We start from the raw sequence: 22,280 nt of genomic DNA on the forward strand, positions 1-22,280 counted from the left end.
TCGCGTTAATTATTTTTGCGACATCTGAGTAGTCAAATATCTGACATACATATAAATATGACCAGATAATAAAAAAATCCAAACTGCGATCGAGATTATAAGTTTTATACGCATAGAATAGCAGGTCACTGGTTGAAAAGTTAGGTAGCCGAGGAAACGGTTACCTATTCTCTTATCGTCTTCCTGAACGTCAGGGTTGCGTGCAACCTCATGCTAATCTAAAGCAGCTATATAACCGACTGGTCAGTGGTCGATCACCTAGGTACAAGCCTCTTTAAGGCGTTATGGCGTCCTTTGGCCTTTCCATATTACATTCGCTATTATATGGCGTACATTCCGCCGTACCAGTGAAACAATAATACTATTAAAGTGCAAAAATGTTTTATAAAAACTAATACATTTGTTCACACAATTCATGTTTTTTTTTTTCATTTATAATTGGTAAAACGTAAATAAAAGTTGACAAATAATATTTGCAATAATAAGATATAAGATATAAATAAGTTTTATAAACGTTCAAAGTATTCTAGTTTAAAAATTTATAATTAGTATGTTATCGTAACATTTTCTCATTATTGTTTAAATTAGTGAAAAAATGTGTACTAAAATTCACGATTGTGTGTGTGTGTGTGACCCTTGAAGATTAGATTACAGATGTTTATCAAGATTCCTTTTCCAATAAACACGCAAACCCACAGTAAAAAAATCTTTCGTATTTAGGAGATCGCGATTAACTACTGTCTGATTTATCGAGACACTGAGTAATCAAAGCTGTATTATTTTTTAACTTACATATATTTAAAAGCAAAGTTTTAGCAAAAATATAGTATTATTCTATGATGTTTCGAAAATAATTAAAGAATTAAGTGCGAGCTATCTAATTTAGCTTTAAAAAGTTTAAAGAATTTAAAATTCAAAGAATAATCATATATCTTAAACTTTATCATATTTTAAATAAGATCTACATATTACAAGAAAATATCATTAAACGTGTTATCGAAAATATCTACTCCAATTTAGAATTTTACGATATTTATATACCAGTAATATGACATTTATCTTTTTAGATGATATATCTGTATTACTTGATGATATTACAATATTTTATACAGACACAAAAAATAAAAAAACAGTAGTAGTTATCATTCATGTATTATAATTATGTATATCTTATTTGATTAATTTAGACAATTCCAACATTTGAGAGCCCGTTACCAGTTACTATTGTAATAGTTAAGTACACCTTTGATATTATGATGGAGGGGATGATTGTCGAACGTGAAGTACACGTGACTCGTACAACCGCATGAACGTGGGGGTTGAACATTACAACCCCTTTCACACGCGCGGAGTACGCGGCCGCGTGAAGTGTGCTTCCACGCGATCCTCGAGAATGCTGTCTCTGGAACACGAATCTGGTTGTTCGCTGTTTATTTCATTGATTTCTTACAAGTATGATTTTTGGAATAAAATAATGAACGTATGATAACTCGAAACTTATGCGCGAAAATAATTATATGACATTGAAGCGAATGATGGAAAACACGATGCTAAAAATGTCGAAACGGAAGTTAACTTATTCTCAAAAATTGTTTATGAAAAAAGTGAAAATTACAAATTTTTTCGTTTCGAAAATAAGTGTGTCACTACCGAAGAAATTATTTGATCTGTGATCGATAAGTATTCGCGTAAACATGAACTGTTCGACGATCTCGTGATTATCTGTGTTCTCAGGTAAGTTTATGCAGCTTTTCAAACAGTTTTTTACTAATATCGAGTTACGCTTTTAAATTGCATAATAACAATATTATTTATAAATCATAATATTTTAAATTTTCTCTTCCGCGAAATTGTTTTATAAATTAATAACAATTTTCATAGCGTAAATTTTATAATCATAGTGTTGAACTTCAAAGCAATGCAAAACATAATAACATTTTTTATTTCTCAGTCGCAGAAAAAATTAATCAATAAAGAACACTTTTCAATTTTTAATATGAAACAAAGAATCATTTTTAGACTCCATATTTAAAAAATATATAAAAAATATTTAATGCAATATAATTACTAACAATTTTTTTTCTTTACTATTCTCTTTTTAAATATGTATTATCTTACAATATTATTTTAAAATATATTTTTCAAGTAATTTTTCTTCCAATAGAATTTCGCAGAAGATACAAAAAGTAGAAGGTTAATGACTTCTTTATTAATTTGTAATGAGATTTCGTATAACTATAAATGTCGATGCAATCGACAAGACATATCGACATCCCTCACGTGCACTGAAACTTTGCGGCGTACAATATATACATCGAGCATGCATTTATTTATTATATATTTATAAACCGGCTTAAAGGTTCACGTGGATTTTCAATCTCGTCCACGGATATCGATTCTAAGTATCCAGCAATGCTGGCACAGGTTGTGAAAAAGGAAAAGCCTATCGATCGTTCTAGCGTGGACACTGACCGGTAAAAATATACAGCAAGACGGTATGCGCGACGAGTTAAAGCCTATTTCATTACACAAACAAGACTCATTATAGATCTACGTAGGAAGTCGATGGCGTTCGAGGAATCGAAATATTCTATTAAATGTATTACGTTTGCCTAGAATATTTATGCAATGTCAAGGCATGAGTCATTGACGATGTTTCCAGATAGAAACACCGAGTGCATATTGTATGAGAGAAAACAATTTAAATAGCGGTAATTATAGCTATATACATACACACGCACTGTGATCGCATTTCTTTTAAATGCACAGAAGTGCTTAAATAATTAAAATGTAATAAATGGAGAATAAAATCAAAAGAAAAATATACGATTGTCAAGTATTTTGGAAGATTTCAAATATAGATACATATTTTTGTGAAATTAAAAACGTAAAAAGATAAAATAATCAATCAGCGATGATCAAACAATTTGATAGGTTTATCTATATGTTAAATGTTTAATTCAGTAGTGTCATGTATTAATAATACACTAGACATGCTTTAGTTCCTTTTATTTTTCCAGTAATTTTTATTTTCTGTTCTGTTTTTCTTATCTCTTGAAATAAAAATATAATTATTGCGTTAAAAAATTATATATAAAGAACCTAGAAATATTTTTAGAAAACAATTATTTAAAAAATGCATTTTCAAATTTTATTACATATCTTGAATACGTCCTACACATAAAGAACATTATATTACTGTTATAAATTTTGTAAGCCTCAGGTCGCAGAAAAAATACAACCGATAGGCGGTAAAATATGTCACCATAAAGTTTCTATGCCACGGATGTACTGAACATAACAATGTATTAGTTCTGTTGTGTACGATTGATGACCCACATTTGCACATTCACTTTAACAATCGCATGTTATACTGCTGACATACAAAACAAATTCTGATAAAAAAAATCTTATCGAGGATAACAATAAAATTTTATATAAAATATTTCAAAAGTAATAGAAAATATAATGTTGTAAAATAAATAAAAATATATTACTATAAAATTAATGTAAATTTAATATGAACGGTTTACTATAATTATTTTATTAAAACACACACATATTTACTCTTATTATAGATAATATTATATAATAATTATAGTAAAGTAATTTTTTTTTCATTAACATTTCATTATTTATAAATATATAAATATTTCATATTTTATATATTATCGAGGAAAAAAATTTCTTCGTAGAAAAAATTTTTTTGCAAAAGTTTTTCATTTGTTGCGGAATTTTTGGTACAATTATATCATTCGCTAGAGTAAAATTTCAGCTTTAAGAATCTGTTTTTTAAATTGCGGTATGATGATTTTTATCGGAGTTATGAGCAATTGAAGTCAGACTGCTCCTTTACTTAACTCGCAAATAACTCAGGAACAAAAAATAGAAACATAAAAAAAAATGATTTCATAGGGAAAGCTTCAAGTTTTCACGATAAGTAGTCAAAAATTTTCGTAAATTTTTTTTGGGCACGTGAAAGACCCTCAAAGTAAAAAGAAAATTTTTTATTTTTTCCAGCTAGTTTTTTAAATGTAAAAATTACCAAACTCACAGAAACTCAAAAAAATATAGTAACCTTTCGAAAGTAGAGATTTCAAGCTTTAAAACACTTTTTTAAATTTAAATTTTGTTAATTTTTGATGAAGATATTGTATATATAATTTTGAATTAAAAAATACGAAGAAACTTTTTCCCCAACCCAATATATATATTTTATATTTATTTATATTTAAATAATACATATTTTTATAGTATATTTAAGTATAATATATTTTCATAATATATTTAAATATATGAGTTTTAATATGTTGACAAACATTTTTATTTAATTGTATTATACATACTTTATTCAATTTAAGTAAAAAAGTTTATCAACATTTAAATTAACTGTATTATGACTTGATGTATATAATTACAATATTATTAGGAAAATAAAATTTCATTAAAAAATTAAGATTCCATTATACGATTATATCAATAATATTATACTTTATAATGTGAATCAAAAACAAGAACACTTAATATACTGTTTTGAAACGCGACAATGAATACTCACGACCCCATTCCATGATCATAAAATCGATATCTACCATCGTATCAAAATTTACCATCTTTTCACTATTAATGTCGATTACACGTGGATTATAGAGATATAACATTACCGATTTACTGTTATTTGAATTATATTTAACAAGGACTTAAAAAATTATAGGTTCAATGCCCTCTACTTCTGAATGTCTTATGTTTAACGCTTTATATATGGCATAAGAAAGGATATTATCTTCTTTTAGAATGCTCTTCGTAAGAGCATGGTTTAAAGCGTGGGTTTATTTGGGGCTCGTTTGCGGTTTGGGCAAAAGTGCACGACCACGTTTCGACACATCTACGGATATGGGATTGGTATTGGTTCCAGCCGATGCCGAAGTTGATTCCGTCATTTTTCGATTACGCGCCACCGATCAGGATGCGGACTTTCCTCTCGTGTTCGAAATAACCGGTAATTAAAAAGGAAAAAAAAAAAAAAAAAAAAGAAGAAGAATAGTCAAAAGTCTTGATTGTTATTAAAATTTGATCAGTAATCAGGAATTAAAATAATAACTTCTATATTTTATTTGCAGCAACAATTACACCCGTTGTAAGAATCGACAACTTGCCGTGCACATTGTACAACAAAGTCTGTCAGGCTAATGTAATTTTAACGAAGCGCCTTATGCCGGGACGCCTTCACGATTTCGCCGTCAGGGTTCGGGATACTAAGGGAGACTCGAATTCGATGCAGGCTACCATTTCCGCAACGAACGCCACAACCTCGCGTGATAAAATATTTCCTCACATTCCTTCCCTGATAATGGTACCTGAGGTGTGTAATTATTAATGGCTCTTCTAACAACGTTAATTAGTGCGTAATTACTCCGACCTTATAGATGTAACGCTCTACGAACTTTTGCGAACGTGATCATTAATTATCGGTATAACATATCTATATAAGTATAAAATTTATTATTATGCAACGAGTAACATTAGAAATTAATGCAAAACGTATTACAGGATGCTAAGCCAGGCAGAGAACTAGATTATCTTCTCGTACGAGCGAACTCTTGGAGCGGCAAGCCAGTTTACATCGAATTATGGGTATATTATTTAATGGTTATTTTGTATTTATATAAATTAGTAAAGCGAGACATAAAAAGATACAATGTCGTTTTAGCAACCGAAAGAACTTTTCACTATTCGGCAACGACAAACGCCTACGCAAACGCGCGGGATCATTACGCTAATCGGCGAGTTGGACTTTGAGACGCAATCGATGTACACCCTCACCATTTACGCGACGGTAAGCATAATTGTCCAATGAATAAGCATACAATGTTATTACGCCCGTAAGTGTGCACGTCACCGATAGAATATATTTCCAAGTAGGATCCTTACACGGAACCCGGAAAAGATACTAGGAACATCGCGGGACTGAATATCGTCGTTATAGTGCAAGACGTACAGGATGTGCCGCCAATTTTTACCCTAGCACCCCCTTTAACGAGGCTTAATAATTCTGTACAAATCGTAAGTTAAATGTATCACTTTTCAACTTGCTTTATTTATTTTAATTTAGTTGTTCACATAGAGAAAGATATATTTGAGTGTTCTGTTTTATCTTACATAAAGAAAAATGATATGCTTTTTCCGTATCATCATTATTATTATTATTATTTTAATCACAATAACTTTTTTAAATCGTTTATTCCAGGGGGATGTAATATTACGAGTTCACGCGGAAGATGGAGATAAAGGGGTACCGCGCGAAATCACGTATGGTCTGGTGTCCGAAGGCAATCCTTTCATACCATTTTTCAACATTTCGGAAACAACCGGTAAGAGACTGTTGAATTTTCAATATTTCGTACGCGCAGTTCGACAAGAAGTTAAGAGAATTGGAAGAAAGTAGTTTCATCATCGTCGTACTACATTTTATTCTGAATCCTTGGTTGCGTGCGTTCCAATTATGCTACTCGAGTTGAACGTGTTCAAAGATTGAAGGACTTCTCCTATCGCGCAGATGCAAATTAGTATTGTACGTGTAATTAATTTACTCGATGAGTTGAGTCATCGTTAATTCCTCGATCTATCGCACGTCTCGCGTCTTTTCCACCTGACAATCTCGATGACAGAAAGAAGTAACGGTGCTGATTCATATATGCCGCTTTGGTATACAAAGACTGACCTCATTCCGCGAAAAGCGCTGGACAATGATTAAGCAGGGAAATTTGTTCGCTACCGTTCCACCGATGTCGATCTTTTATTTCTTGATAGCGAAGTAATTTGTTCTACTTTCAGCGTAAAGTCCGCGAAAAAAAAATCACATGTATTCTTGTATTCACTGATTCACGTGAACATTCTTCATTTTTTACATAAAAATCTTATTGTTAGACAAAAATCGCGCGCGCGTAAAACCTTTAAGTAAAATTCATTAAAAAAATGTTATCGATTCAAAATGTATTCTAAATTGATAAATAATGACAAAAGTAAAATATACAAATATTTTCGTTAAGAATCGATAGATTAACAGAATAATTTTGACAAATAAACAGAATTTTATTTTTTTTTTATAAAATTTAAAAAACAAATCAATTTTTTTAAGTAAAAACTACGTTATGCACGAATGAAAGATTATGCTAGCAAAACTTTTGTTACGACTATCGTTTCTCGGAATATTAGATTTTTCGTAGTAATTCAAGTAAGTCAGAACGCGAAAAATTGGCAAGGAGTAAACAGAAGGAGCTAAAGGTGGTCGGAATAAGTCTGGACAGTCTACGGCCAAGTATCGATCGTTCTCAGGGGTCACTCTCTGCTTTTCAACCTGCGATGCTTATCATTCCGTGGCAAGGAGCATGCGATATGTACTACGACTCCTTGCGTGTGCGAGTTCTACGTACATCCAGTGGTATACACATTCACACAGTCGCTGCGAACGATTTCTTAAGTCGATTCCGCGGGTATATTATGTAAAATTATTGCCGGTCAGCGTGCGTGTACGATACGAGGCGAGACGGAGAAGTAACAAAGATAAGAGAATTCGCGTCCATTATCTTCGCGATGTTTTATTCATATTAAAAATAGTCTATATAACGTCGTTACAGTGGTTCTCCAAAAAATAACGAAATCCAACATAGAAGTCGCGCGCGTGTGGAAATGAGAAATGTAATGTAATTGTATACTTACGTTATACGATACGTGAGATATGCAAAATGTGATAAATAAATGTTGCACAAAATACTAATTTTAAGAGAAACGATACTTCAAGCAGAAATGGATAGAATGTTTAAAAGTCGAATAAGTAAAAGTAATAATAATGTGTTATAGTTGCATAATTTGCGCGCGATATCGAATAATAACAACCATTTTCCAAAAAATATTTTTCATGATCATTAATATATGTTATCGGTAAGGATAATTTGTTGAATAAAAAAAATTGGTTGATTATACAACATCATAAATTACACAAACATAAATTACTTGTGATGTTTAGGTGAGATTGTTCTCGCGAAGCCTTTAGAGGAACTCACGCAAATTACTCATGTTGGTGCACCGGTCGTGCTCACTGTTGTCGCTGAGGAAATACGAAGATCTAAGGACGAGCCGCCAGCTCAGGCAACGGTTGTCGACGTCGGTTTTCTTCTTGGAGAACCAGGCAACAGCCCGCCATATTTTGAGAATGATAAGTTGGTACCCGATTATTTTGTACTGAGCACCTAAGAGTCAAGGCAATGTCTTTTCGTGATTACTTAAACTGTGATCTATAAAATATCATGACTTTTAATATCATTGCTTTTATATACTTTACAAATTATTAATGTCATTGCGCTTTTTTAATTTTCCAGTATTCGCGTTATATTATTTGTAATAAATAGTGCAATTTTTTAATAATATATTAAATCGTTACACATTTGTAATATTTATTATATATACTTACAATTAATATATTTTATTTGTGCAGCTATGTTACATCGATACCAGAGAATTTGGACCCAAGTTCTGTGATAATGTTCCCCGAGCAATATTCGACTAGAGTCCACGATGAAGATATCGGTAAAGCTGGTGTTTTCGCATTGAAACTACAGAATAATAATGGTACTTTCGAAATAAATCCAACTGTTGCTGAAAGAACAGCAAATTTTATTCTCATGGTGCGAGACAATACACTCATCGATTACGAGATGCATGAAAGTTTATCTTTTAAGGTATGACTAAATAAGTAAAATTGATAAAATATCTTTTAAGGTATTCCTAATACAAAGATAATCGATGAAATAATTCAATTTTGTCGTTTGGCTTGTATATTATTTTTGTGTTTTTATGTAGAAGTAACTGAAATAAGTATAATTAATTTTTATATCAATAAATAAATGTTGTCTAAATTCAAAGTAAATGTTTAATTAAGACATATAGCTTTATGTGTGATCTAGATTATTGCTCAAGAAGTTGGTCCAGCAACAAATCTATCAGCATCAGCAACAGTTGTAATATTTATACAAGATGTTAATGATAATCCGCCCGTCTTTGACGAACAATCTTATGAAGTTACATTATCCGAAAATGTCACCGCTGGAACACGGGTGGTTCAGGTAACATATAATTAATGCTCGTTTCAAATAAACATAATAAAAATAAATCTCTAAACTCGACTTTATTATTTTTGGTTTATATAATTATATATTTAACAATTTATGTTATATTATTTCGAAAAAAATCATAATTTTACTGATAGGTGCATGCAACCGACAAAGATACCGGACTTTTTGGTAGTATTCGATATACAGGCATAATAGGAGAAGGAAGTGATGCTTTTGCAATAGATCCTGATACGGGATTAATCACGGTCGCGATGGGATCGTCTTTAGATCGTGAAATGGCAGCGCAGCTACAATTAACTATAATTGCACGTGACGAAAACGGTAAAGGTAACACGGGTGAAGTACCTTTGATAGTAAATTTACTGGACGTAAATGATAATGCGCCAATTTTCGAGAAAAATTCCTATGAATTTACATTAAATTCCGATTTGACGAATTTTTCAACACCTGCTATTATCAAGGTAATCTTAAAATTCTTTATAATTCTATTTTAATTGATTTCCACTTCGTAAGAAGATTTTCAATAAATATATTCGATATTTCTATGAAAAATAACATTTTAATTCAGGCCACTGATGCTGATGCCGAACCGCCAAACAATGAAATTCGTTATGAACTGATTCACGGAAATTATGAAAATAAATTTTATTTGAATGAGATTACCGGAGAACTGACGTTACTGTCACCCGTCACGAAATTCAGGCGAAAGAAGCAAAGTATTTACGACAATTTTTCGAAGAAATTACATAAAAAAGCACAAAGTCTTCAACCAAAACAAATAATACAAGAGACTGTAAAAAAAGCAACAGTATTTCTGAATGTGGCAAATTCAACGGAAAGCGTTCCGAATGAAACCGAATTAAAACGTCAAATTGAAGAAATAAAAGGGCATCGGAGAAAACGAGCGGAAGCCGATATTTTATATACTTTAACTGCCAGAGCATATGATCTTGGTAAACATTCGTATAGTAAATGTAGTTCTTGGCGAAGAAAATAAATAATAAAAATTGAAAGTTTTGTAGAAATTTTAAGCCAAAAAATCATTTTTACTATTCTCTTTTCTTCATTAATGCAATATTCTAGGTGTACCTCATCTCGCAAGTGAGACAGAGATCTTTATCGTTAGAGGCACTGCCATGGAAGCTCGCATAATGATGTTCGTGATTTCGGGAGATCATCCAAATTTAACGACAACTACGGAAACATTAGCCACTATCACTGGTGGACGAATTACCGTACTAGAGACACGTCCTTATGTACCGAATAATAAAACCGTAACAAGCAGTCCTGTCCCAGCGGGAGAAAAAAGGTTGATAGAATTAGCGAAATTTATCGGTTTTATATTTAATATAAAAATATATAAATTTAAACACTAAAAAACATTTCCAATTATTTGCGAATTATTCCTTCCAAATCGACAATGAAAAAGTTGTAAAAATTTAAATTAATATTTCAACTGCTAGTCAATCACAAATCTTTCATATTGTTATTTTCTTCTTCTGATAGAACGATCATCGTAGCCCGCGTCGAACAAACCGAAATTGGCACCCCTCTGGTGGACGTGGAAAAAATTCGTAACATATTAGCCGCGAATGGGGTGGGCATCATCAACGGCGCCGGCACCACCAATGAGTCTATGACAGACTACGAGTCTACCATGAAACTTCCAATCGATGGAATAATTCACAATGGGGGAGACAGCACGGAGACCTATGTAAACAAAACGATCCTCGATGACGACCAAGTAGTGAGTAAACGCTAATTGACCACACTCGTTAACTTCATCACGTAACACGTCAGTTTATATTCAAAATTATATTACTTGATGCACTTTTCATAAAAAATTGTGTTCCATATTAATTAATTTTTTTAATTAGTTTAATTATTAATTAACTTACTTTTAGATAGTTTCAGATATATTAAAAAATATTTTTCTAACTTTCTATATGCGCAATAAATTGTTTATAAATGCCATGTTATTATTTTATTCAAGGATCAGATTATCTTGCATTTTAAGCTTTTGATAAATAGCATTTTTATAAATCATATTTTTCTTTTATTCCAATTTGATAATTTTCTATTTTAGAAAAATGAGAAATCAGGGTTCTTTTTCAGACTGTGTACAAAGCGGAAAATAAGCTACTCTTGTGGTTACTGATTATTCTGGGTCTGTTAATGTTGTTGGCCATAGCGGCGCTCATCATCTGTTGTATATGTCCAGGCTGCCCATTTTACATGGCACCTAGAAAACGTAGAATTCATTCGTCGGAAACGCTTATTGCTCGATCCGATGGTCGACCAAAACGACATCTTCATCGAAAACCGCTTGCAATTGACAGTAATTATTCTTTGTCAACTTTATTTCATTTTCAAGCGTTCAAATAGATTCCGGCAAAATAATTTTTTGTAAATATTATAATCACATTCAGCTTTACTGTATTCTATAAAATTTAGAAAATTATCTCTGTATAAAGAAAATTTGTAATTTATTAACAAAATCAATATATCAAATAGTAATTACAAACGGAAGAAAACAAGCTTGGAGCGCAGATCCAACTCGAAGAAACTGGCAATTCAATCGTCAAAACACAAAGAACGATGGTTTAGCATCACTTCCTGGTGACATTGTGTACATATCGGAGCGTCCTCCAATCGACCAAGCAAATGTGGAGTCATTGAGGCTACGTGACGGCCCAGCCTATGATTCTTCGAGGAGGAGGTTCGAAGAGCAAGAAAGAATATACATACAGGATGTCGAGAGGAAGGCTCGAGAGCTCAGAGAAAGAGATTACGATGCTATGGAAGCAGATTCTTTGCAACGACACGAAATCGAACGTGGTTCGGATATTCAGCGTCAAACTTACAGACAAAGGTAAATAGAATGTACATTATCACATAATAATAATACATTAGACTTTTATTATATCAATTTAGCTTATTAAAGTATTTACTCTTTTATCACCAGAAACTCAAATTCAACTTCAAAAAGTTTATTTTCGTTAAAATATTGTGTCTACTCTATAATTATTTCCTATTTTGGAACAGAAATTGATAAAAGTATCGATTAGGGGATCATTGGAACTTAATCCCCTAATCGATACTTTTATCCAGAAATTTTTTACATATTTACATATCTAATAATAAATAACAATTTAAAAATAAAAATGTAAAAGATATTGCAATAAAATTTCTCTCAGAATAAAAGATGATATATGAATATATTCCATATTATTTTGTATTACAGGTACGTCGATCCTGAGTTAAGTAATGAGACAGCAATAAGAGAGCAACATTTTTATCGCGAGGGTAACGCAGAGGTGCTGCAATTAGTAACACGCGGACAGGTGGAGGATAGAAGTCAACATCGCCATTATCCAACTTTTATAGTGGATGGCAAGGATGTACTTCTGCAGCGATTCATGCAGGATCAAAAAGCACGCCACGAACTGCCTATACAGGAACCCGAGGTAGTACGCACCATCGACTCTCATCAACGTTCGAGAAATTTATATCAACACAAGCAGGAAATTCTTCTCCTACCGGAAGAACTGGGCGTTAGACGTCGGCGCGCAGAAGAATTGGAATCTAGTGCGCAAAAGCTAGCGATGGACGATAAATACGTGGCGCAAAACATAGACGCGGAGTCGCAGATGCGGGACGTTCGTCATCAAGAGATCTCAACAAATGTACCCGGTATATCGCCCAAAGATAGACCATCAATCGTTAAAGATCAAACGCAATCCACTACGGTGCAGTCATACACGTTTCATGATATGGAACTGGCGAGACAAAACGCTTTATTGACAAGAATACTATTGGAGAGGGAATCTAGACATGCTGGTGGCGTAATGATGGATGCCGCGAGTTACTTAGAGACCCAAAGTCTTCCCGGGCAAGTAGCAATCGGGACGCAGACTGACAGAGCCGCTGCGACACAAACGGATCGACATGTCCGAAGTAGAAGTGACAATGACGAGTCCGACGAGGATATCCGAAATCGAAAAAGGATGAAGAAACGCCACGGAGAAAGCGAATTGAGAACGCGAACTTTATGGATGAAAACGCCTATCAAAGAAGAGGAAGGCCCATGTTTCGACAAACGATTGAACATTTTGAGGAAGAAAGTACAAGCGGTGAAGGAGGGACGAAAGGTATCCTTGGAGCCTGAAGTGCTGCGGGAAATCTCAGATTCTCTCGACGAGAATGGAAGTACTTGTCGCGAGAAAGCAAGAAAGTCAAAAACTCGTCAACAGTACACCGAAAAGAGCAGTATTGGATACAAAGTACTAGGCGAGAAGAATGGTTCCTCTTCATCGACGGAAGCAGATAAGCAACATGATAAATCTTCTGACGAGAAAAGAGTGAAAAGCTTGTCTTCTCCGGAAATAAGTGTCGATAATGGAAAATATATTCGCGAAATGACGGAAAAGACAAGTATTAGGAAAGAGAGTAGAATAAAGAAACAAAAGAAGGTAGAATCCGTGATAAAACCCAGTTTTCGAGTTTTAGAAAAAGAGATCACGATGCTGACGAAGAAACTAAGTAAACTTGCTGATAAAAAAGTACAGCAGATCAATGAGTCTGAAAGTACAAGTCAGGAGAAATCGAAAACCTCGCAAGACTCCAAGAAAGATTCAGATAGTACATCGAAGAAAACAGAGGACTCAAAGAAGCACAAACGATTTGAGGTTTCTCCAAGTACATCGAAAGAGACGAAGAAAGAAAAATTTAAGTACCAGCAACCGCAGATTATGAGTGCCGGTAGTTCCGAAAACGAGAATGTGTTTGAAAAAACGAAGACATCGAAATTAACTTCTCAAGAAGCTGCAAAACACAAACAAACAAGTAGTCATACGAAAGTGAAACGGCAAACGCTTGAACGTAAAGAACGCAAGAAGCAAATCATACAACAGGATCGAGAGCTCGAGAAGCGCAGAAAAGCCGCGAGTAAAGAAAGCGGCAGGCCGAAGGCTGCCAAAGTAACGTCGCGTATGCAAAAGTTAGCAGCGATTGGTCGTAAGAAACATATCTCGGAGGAATCAAGCACCAATACAAGTTCCGATCATATGAATGGCAAAAAGGATTCGTTCGTGAGTCGTGATTTCGACAAGAAAAGCACGGAGTCTTCAGAAGTTCCATCGAATCACGCGGATCAACAAAAATCAAAACAGAAACTACACGTAAGCGAGAAATTCTCTGATGACTTCGTGCCAGAACTGCAGAGACGAGACATCGATCAGCCAAGCATGTTTCTTCCAACAATAAACCGAAACATAAATAAAGAAGACGTTGTAAATGGTAAAGAAGATATCGAAATAATACAACAATTTTCTGACGACTTCGTAATAGAACCACAGACAAAAAAGTTAAAATATCAAATGCAAGCTACGGTTGAAAGTGAAGTTTTCAGCAGCAATAAAGAAAATGTGTATTACGATTTTGACAAAGAACACTTGACGTTAAAGGAAACTATTGAAGATCTTGCAATTGATCAAAATGTGGAAGATACGCAACACAAAAGTGAGACAATATTAGACATCCCAAGCAAAGAACAATCTGAATTATTTGAAGTCTCTAAGAGAGAATTGGAAGACAGCAGCAAGAGAACAATGCCTTCGGATTCTCTTATCACAAAAGCGTTAGAAGAAACAGAGAAAGAGCCATCTTACAGTGAGAAAAGAGCTGTTGAAAGAAGAATAGCTTATATGTCTGGAAAGCATAAAGAAATAGCAGAAGAATCTTCCTATGAAACCGAACAGGAAATGTCAGAAAAGGAGGAAGTTACACCGGAAAAAGAATTACATGAAATACAGAGGTCGAAAGCTGTTGAAGAGATTGTGAGTGAAAAAGCAATTGCATTGGAGAAACATATAGAAAGTTTGACCAAATCAATTGATAGAACAGAGGATATAGAAGAAGAAAAAGAAGAAGAACATAAAAATGGATATACGTCATTATATTCAAGCGAAACAGACCAAACTGAAGAATTATATAAAACTGAAAGTGATCAAAAAGAAGAATTAAGTCTTGAATCAGAGAAACATATTGAAGAGGAAATTTCTTCAACAAAAGATGCAATAGATACCGGACAAAAGATGGCAGAAGAATTAATGCAGAAAGAAAACGAAGAGGACTTGTTACGTGAAATTAAAAGTGACGCAGAGAGACCAAAAGAATATGAAATTCAGGAATCTGATGTAGAGAAAAGAGAAGAATCAACAACTACAATATCCGAAGAATCGTTCGATACCAGTCGACCTTTTACAGATGATACTAAAAATTTAAATGGTTTTCAGAGAGCATTTGCAATTGATGATGACACATTATTATACATTGATGAAACGTCAAATAGCGACGAAGCCTCAAAATCAGATCACGATTCAACTCGATCTGAATTCACCGAAGTACCAGATATTGTAAAGAAAACTACTGATAAAGATGAATTGGAGCATTTAAGGGACGATCTTACTACAAAGACAGAAATTGAAAGTCCTGAAATTAAGAAAGAATCGCACATATCCCCTGAAAGACTATCTGACATCCACAAAATGGAAGAAAAGGTACTTGATGAAGATAAATTTCTCACATCTTTAACGGACATCACTACTTCCAAAAAAGAAGTTATTAAAGAACAATTACAAGTTGAGCATACAAAGGAGAAAGAAGAACAGTTCCAAGAAGATGAAGAAGCAGCAGAAAAAATATCTGCAGTAAAAGAAAGATCTGATGAAGAAGCTTTTACTATCTTATCAAGAACTTCTTTTGAAGTACTTGATAAGGAATCTTCTATCGAGTTGCCGAAGGATTCGAATCTGCAAGAGTCAACTGTCAGTGAACCAGACATGCTGGAGAGTTTTGTAATAATCTCTAAGAGCGCAGCAGTCGCAGAGCCACAAGACAAAGGAGAGCAGCAAGCAGACGTAAGCGTTCCAATTTTTAGCAGCTTTATTGATGATACACTCGATATTTCGGAGGAGAGCGACTCATCCAGTGATGTTTCTAGGAAAACGACGCTGACCACGAGACCCTATGATACTCCGCGCCATCGACAAAAATGGCAGCAGCAAGAAAGCATTGAAATAGCAGGAATGTCTGATGTAAGAACTTTCAGAGATGGAGAAGACGCAAGAACGGAAACCGAATTAGAAGAGGATACAGATAGCAATTTATCGCTTGATGAAATTGAGAAGACAGAAGATTCGATCACAACTGAATCAACGAGTGAATTAAAAGAAGATATTGCAATCGCTGACAAGACTTTTTCTGATGAAAGAATTTCGCTTATGTCTGTTGTAAAAGAAGGAAACGATAAAGATATAATAGATAAAGATTTTGAATCGAAAATCGAAATTGAAAAACTAGAAACTGATATAAAATCGGAGATAAAAAATTTATTGACAACAATTCAAGATGTAGTTCCTTTGACTCTAAGTATTAAAGAATTAAATAACATACCAAAAGAAAATATTAATGATGAAATTCCCGCAACAAAGGAAGACGTGGAATCTAAAAGCAAGATTGTTACGCCTCGTAAAAAGACCGAAAAAATGTCCGAATCTGTGAGACAAGATGATAAAAGTAAAACGTCGCCTTCAAGTAAATCTGAGCAAGTAGATCTGAAAAAAGATAAAATAATAACTGAAACCATTAAAATGGACAAAACTAAAATTGAAGACATTGAGATAGACAAAATAAGAAGTAAAGAAAGTGATGTATCATTAACTCCGAAAAAATATATTACGAAAACTATACCTTCCGAACGTTTCGTGAAGAAAACAAAGAAATTTGAACGATTGAAAGTACATTCACCCGGAGAGAGAAAACGTGTTCTTGATAAATCAGAAGAAAAAGCTACGCCAAGTTATTCTCAGCGTCGATCTCGTAAATTTATCGATGATGATTCAATGAAGCAAACAGGAAGTAGTGAATCGCAGAAGCGATCGCCACGAAGGGAAGAAGAACAGCATCCTCGAAAACAGCAAATATCTAAATCAAAATTTAAGACAGACAAGAAAGCTACAATTTCTCCGAAAACTGGCGAAATCGATATAAGTAAAACGCAATCAAAATACATGGCTTGGTACAATAAAAAACGCGAGGAAGCGGAGAAAAAGAGATTAGAGAAGAAAGCAACGGATGACGAGGAGCAGCTACCACGTTGGGTAAGTAGAAGTTTGAAGCAAACGACGAAGCAAAGAGAGAAGCTAACGGTGGAGCGCAAAACACCAGAGATGACGCCGCGTACCAGACGCAAGATCAAACCTCTGGTGAACGTCGAGTCAGAGCAGTTGAAAGCTATTGTGCGTCAAGGACGACAATTAAGAAGGGCCGAGGGTAGTCTCAAGGAAGATCCGACGATTCAGATATTCGCCAGATCACCGCCGGTCTCTACTTCGGACACGCAGCATCGTCTGCTGCAGCACTCGGAATACAAATATGAGAGAATACCACCTCCATTTTATCTTCATCCACCCCCGGCTCCGCACCCATCGCCACAATTATCCCCAGAAAGATGCCTCGAAATGCAACCGTGTGGATCGCAATACGAACAATCCGAGAGTGATCTACAGTCAGAAAATGCAGCGTCTTTCCAAAGTGGTGGTCGTCTACGCCATCAACAACTTCTCGAGAAAAAAAGCGTCTTCGATATCGCATACAGCGAAGCTGCACCATCGCAACTTCGATCTGATAGCACAACTCCGCCGTCCTAACTCAAGACATTATTCTCCGTATTATTTATATACATGTTTCTATAAAAAATAGATATACAATATAATATTGAATATAGTTACTTATTTTGCAAATATATAAAATTATTTCAATTTTTTAATTGTGTAATTATCCTTATGTAACATAAAAAAATAACAATTTTATACATACTTATATACAATTAAACTTAGAAAAATTAGATGTCTTGTACATATATTTTATAATGTTTTTTTATTGACTATTGATTATTGCATAGTATTAATTTTTTTAACTACTCTCATTTCCTTTACTGCCGATAAAATATTATACAGATTTATCTTTAAGGAAATGTAGTGAGAATTGGTCACCAAAATTTTATATTAAATTTTATTCCAGTATATGTACTAATGTTTATATTAATACTTGTAAATATATATATATATATGTATCAAAATCTACATTATATTTAATTTATTCCATTTTCTTTCTATTAATTTCATTTTCTATTCCTATTTAAAGTATAAATTAGCATAATAAAAAATAAAAATTACTTCATGATTGCTCCGCTGTTGCCCGATGTCACCTAGGATTGCTCCTCCTCTTGTTGTTGGATTACTTCGTTTCATACATACGCAAAATGAACTCGCGAAGAAATATGGTTAATCACAATCTCGCAATATAATTTCATTTCAAGTTTTTATATCTAAAAAAAAATAAAAGTATGTAATTGTAATAAAGAAAATGTCTTAATTTTTGCGAAAAATGATCTTTTCATTTATTAAAATTACACAGTTTTTCTCTTCGTGACATAAAAGTTTAAAAAAAAGAAATAAGAATAATAAACTGTATATGTTTAATTTTCCAACCACAGGCAAGTATACACTTTAATTAATCTCCAGAATATGCTTTAATTAAAGTTATATGAAGTAGGATGAAAAATTTTATATCTAAAATATATTCAAATTCTTCCGAAAACAAAATGTGCATAAATTATTCTCTAAAAGTTTTAACAAGATTCAATTTTTTAAAAAAACATTACCGAGAGCGCGCTTGCAAAATCCAATTGACTTTCAAATTTAATTTAAAAATTGCTTTAGACATTCAATTATAATGTATAATTCGCTAAAAGTTACATTGTTTAATCAGAATTTATCATATCTATATACATACATATGACCGACATTGCAATAATCATATGCATAGAAGTCCAGTGGAACTAGCTTCTGCCATTTCTGCTTTGCTGCTACAAAAATATCCTCCACGTCGACTTTACCAGCTTCTTATCTTTTGCTAACCATTTATCTACATTCGATATATCGTTTATATATCAAGCGAATTATTACCAGCAATATCAACTGAATGATGATACGAAAGTGATGATAGTAGACGAAAGAACATTCTTCATTATTAATCTGTCATTATTAATAATACATCTAACATTGATATTGCATTAAATACCATTATCGTCATCAAATATTATAGTACCAGTAGTATTTAAAATAATAAAAATATCATTTTTTTATCTATAATAAATTTAATATATACGTAAAAAAAGAATAATGAGAGTCATGCATACTATAAGAGATTCGAGAATTGGCCAATTCTCGAAATATCTTCAGTACTAACTACAGCGTATTAGATATTTATTAATACTGTCATACATATATATTACATTATTAAATTATATATGGTCAGAAAAATTACATCTAGGGGAAAAAACGATTCCGAAATACTTTCCTTGAGCCTCAATCTAATATTCTTGCGCATATTCGGCAGTCATTAGTTACCATTCGTGCCAGAAACGCGTAATCGAAGCGAGGAAGAAAAAAATTAGTGTTATCTCTTCGTAATGTAATAATGCAAGTCCGCCGAGAGTTCTTTACATAGTATTATCGCGTGGATCGGTGACAGTACGCGTGACGAACAATTACGTGTTTCGCTAGTTTTGACGTGTCGGAGGTGTGTTGCTGACGACAGAGATGACGTTACCGATGCAACTAACCTACCGTAATCGAAAACATAATGGTGCATCAAACATAACCGGAGACTGGTAAATCTTTGGAACGGGGAAACACGACGGGCAAGCTGGTTCGTGCCGGTCGAGCACAATTCCGAGGTCATAACTCGAGATTGTCATTACGGCGCCAATTATCTTGCTCGCGCGTATACTCGCCTGCTACCCGCGAACCTTATCAGCCGGCCTTCAATCGATCCTCTATGGATTGACAATTGGGTCGATTATGGTAAATACGTTTACCCTAAATGCACTCAAGAGATCTGCTCGTCTGATATCACCTGAGATGGAAAACGAATTTGATCAAAAAGAAAAGAGATCGCCAATAATAATTGATAATTAAAAACATAACAAGCGCAAATGTATTATTACATAATTGTCGACCAGTTTATTACCCATTATGATGATTAAAGTGCAAATAAACGTTAATAAAGACGGTTCTGTAATTAAAATGTATTTTAAGTGAGGTAATTGAATATGTTAATGTTTTAACGAGAGTTTTATAAAATACAAACTGAGAGGTAAATACAGCAAAGAATAATGCCTCGATACACTTACACTAAATTAATTATCTTATAGCATTCATTTCTCATTTCGTCTTGCTGTTTATCAACCCCATTTACGACGTAGTATTACTGTATAATACAGGCTACAGGAATATCCATTAACATGCAAAATCAGAAGTGGCCAACGTTGATATTTATTTTACAACGAAAATACGTCATACTTTACCATCGTAATAATCTTGCAAAACGTCAAAATTACTGATTTGCTTAATTCCGCCGATGGTATTTCACAATTGCACCAGGCCAGAGATCAGGTTTATGTTATTTCAACTGCGATAGCCAGACGGTGTCGCTCATTGTCGAGGAGAGATATCCTTGTATGAACAATGGACCAAATGTTAATTGTTGTTAATAAAGAGTCATGTATGTTGCTGTTGCAACGGCAAGCAGAGCCGCGGAAGAGGCTGCACCTGTACCAGCCGTGCGCGAAGCGCAAACACACCTGAAACCTTTGACCTTTTCATCGACGCTCGCCTCTCCTGCCATCGATCTTTCCCTTCGTCCGCCCCTTCGAGCCCTTCGTCAAACTGCAATCCCATCCCCAACAAGCGTCATTGTGCAGCACTGGATACGACGGCGTCCTTGAAAGCTAGATCGCGATCAGTGCACTTGATTTCATTATACGAGGCTGAATGTACGTTAATATTTGGCAACTCGTAGCTCTCAAACTTCGAGTCCGAATGCGCGATAATGGGAAAGAGCAGACATCTCTCCTCCCCCCCCCTCCCTCCCTTTCTCTCTCTCTCTCTCTCTAATCCCACTGGAGCACTGAAATGAAATAATGAAAGCAATAAATAAAATAATTAAAACTGTTGTAACGCAACTCGTAACACACAATTTGTGATGAACAATATATAAACAATGTATAAAAATGTTATGCCGCATCATTCACCTCATTCAAAGACTGAATATAATTTCAATATAATTTTTATGCACCTGACGCGCCGTACCTTTTACTCGCGTGCGCACATTTTCCAGACAGCCAGTAACGTATAAAAATGAGCGGCGTCTCTGCGGCTTGACTTCCGAAGTGAGAGAATTCCCCGCGGGTGCCGGCGGAACGTTGGTCCAGCCCTGGTGGCTTCATTCGCGAGGTGCGCTATTTTTGGTTTTAATTGCGATCTCGGAAATATATAGCGGTGCGAGCGCGGTGGTACGCGCCGCTGGGGGTACAGCGCGCGGCACAAGCGGAGCGGGTTTGGCCCGGTCCTTAATAGCCATCAATCATTGCCAAAATTCGGCAACGCGTCGGACAACACGGGCGGCAGGATACTATCACCAAAGTAGAGTTCTCCGGGACCAACGGGACGCGAGGAGAGCACGGGGACAGGGGAAGGGACCGTCGAGTGAGACGCGGAACCGGTTCGATACTTCCGAAAACTCGGCCCGACCACTCCATGCTCCGCTCGCGTTCACACCAATCCACGTGTTGCCCAGCACGTACGCGCGCGAGCACTAACACGAGTGAGATGGTTGAATAACAGGAAAGCGAATGGAAAGTCAATGTAACAGACTGGTATTCATAGTTCGTTTCCTATTTCAAGATCATCTTAAAGTAATGCCTTAAGATATATTGTTCTGTTTGTTGATTTATGACGTCTTAAAACTGTACTTGAGGCAGTCTTAAAGAATCAACTGTGAATACCGGTGTTATTCCACGGAGACTTATTCGTTTTAAGCGGATATCAAAATTACGATAAAGAAACTTGCCCTTTACGATTACGGTTCCACCGCTGAAGGTGCGCGTAATTTGTGAAATTCATTAATCAAGAGAATTTGACTAACCGAGAGAAATGATTCTTCCCACGTAAGTCTTAAACTGGATGTACGAATCTTTCTAGAGTATATCCGATGTCTCTCGAAATTATATTTCTGTCTAAC

The 22,280-nt window shown here is 34.5% G+C and overlaps 1 protein-coding gene across 1 annotated transcript; it reads left to right on the forward strand.

Moving 5' to 3' along the window:
- The first annotated feature begins 2,412 nt into the window (after positions 1-2,412).
- LOC108751314 (cadherin-86C-like) lies at positions 2,413-17,842 on the forward strand. The gene is given in 17 exon segments (XM_018491415.1): positions 2,413-2,474; positions 4,794-5,011; positions 5,130-5,362; positions 5,551-5,634; positions 5,711-5,836; positions 5,923-6,063; positions 6,248-6,371; positions 8,027-8,219; positions 8,495-8,738; positions 8,964-9,122; positions 9,266-9,592; positions 9,700-10,084; positions 10,215-10,440; positions 10,638-10,878; positions 11,247-11,469; positions 11,646-12,003; positions 12,376-17,842. Coding segments are annotated over 17 exon segments (8,811 nt in total).
- Positions 17,843-22,280: the final 4,438 nt, after the last annotated feature.

Source organism: Trachymyrmex septentrionalis, unplaced genomic scaffold (genome assembly GCF_001594115.1).
Source record: "Trachymyrmex septentrionalis isolate Tsep2-gDNA-1 unplaced genomic scaffold, Tsep1.0 scaffold44, whole genome shotgun sequence".
NCBI classification, from domain to species: Eukaryota; Metazoa; Arthropoda; class Insecta; order Hymenoptera; family Formicidae; genus Trachymyrmex; species Trachymyrmex septentrionalis.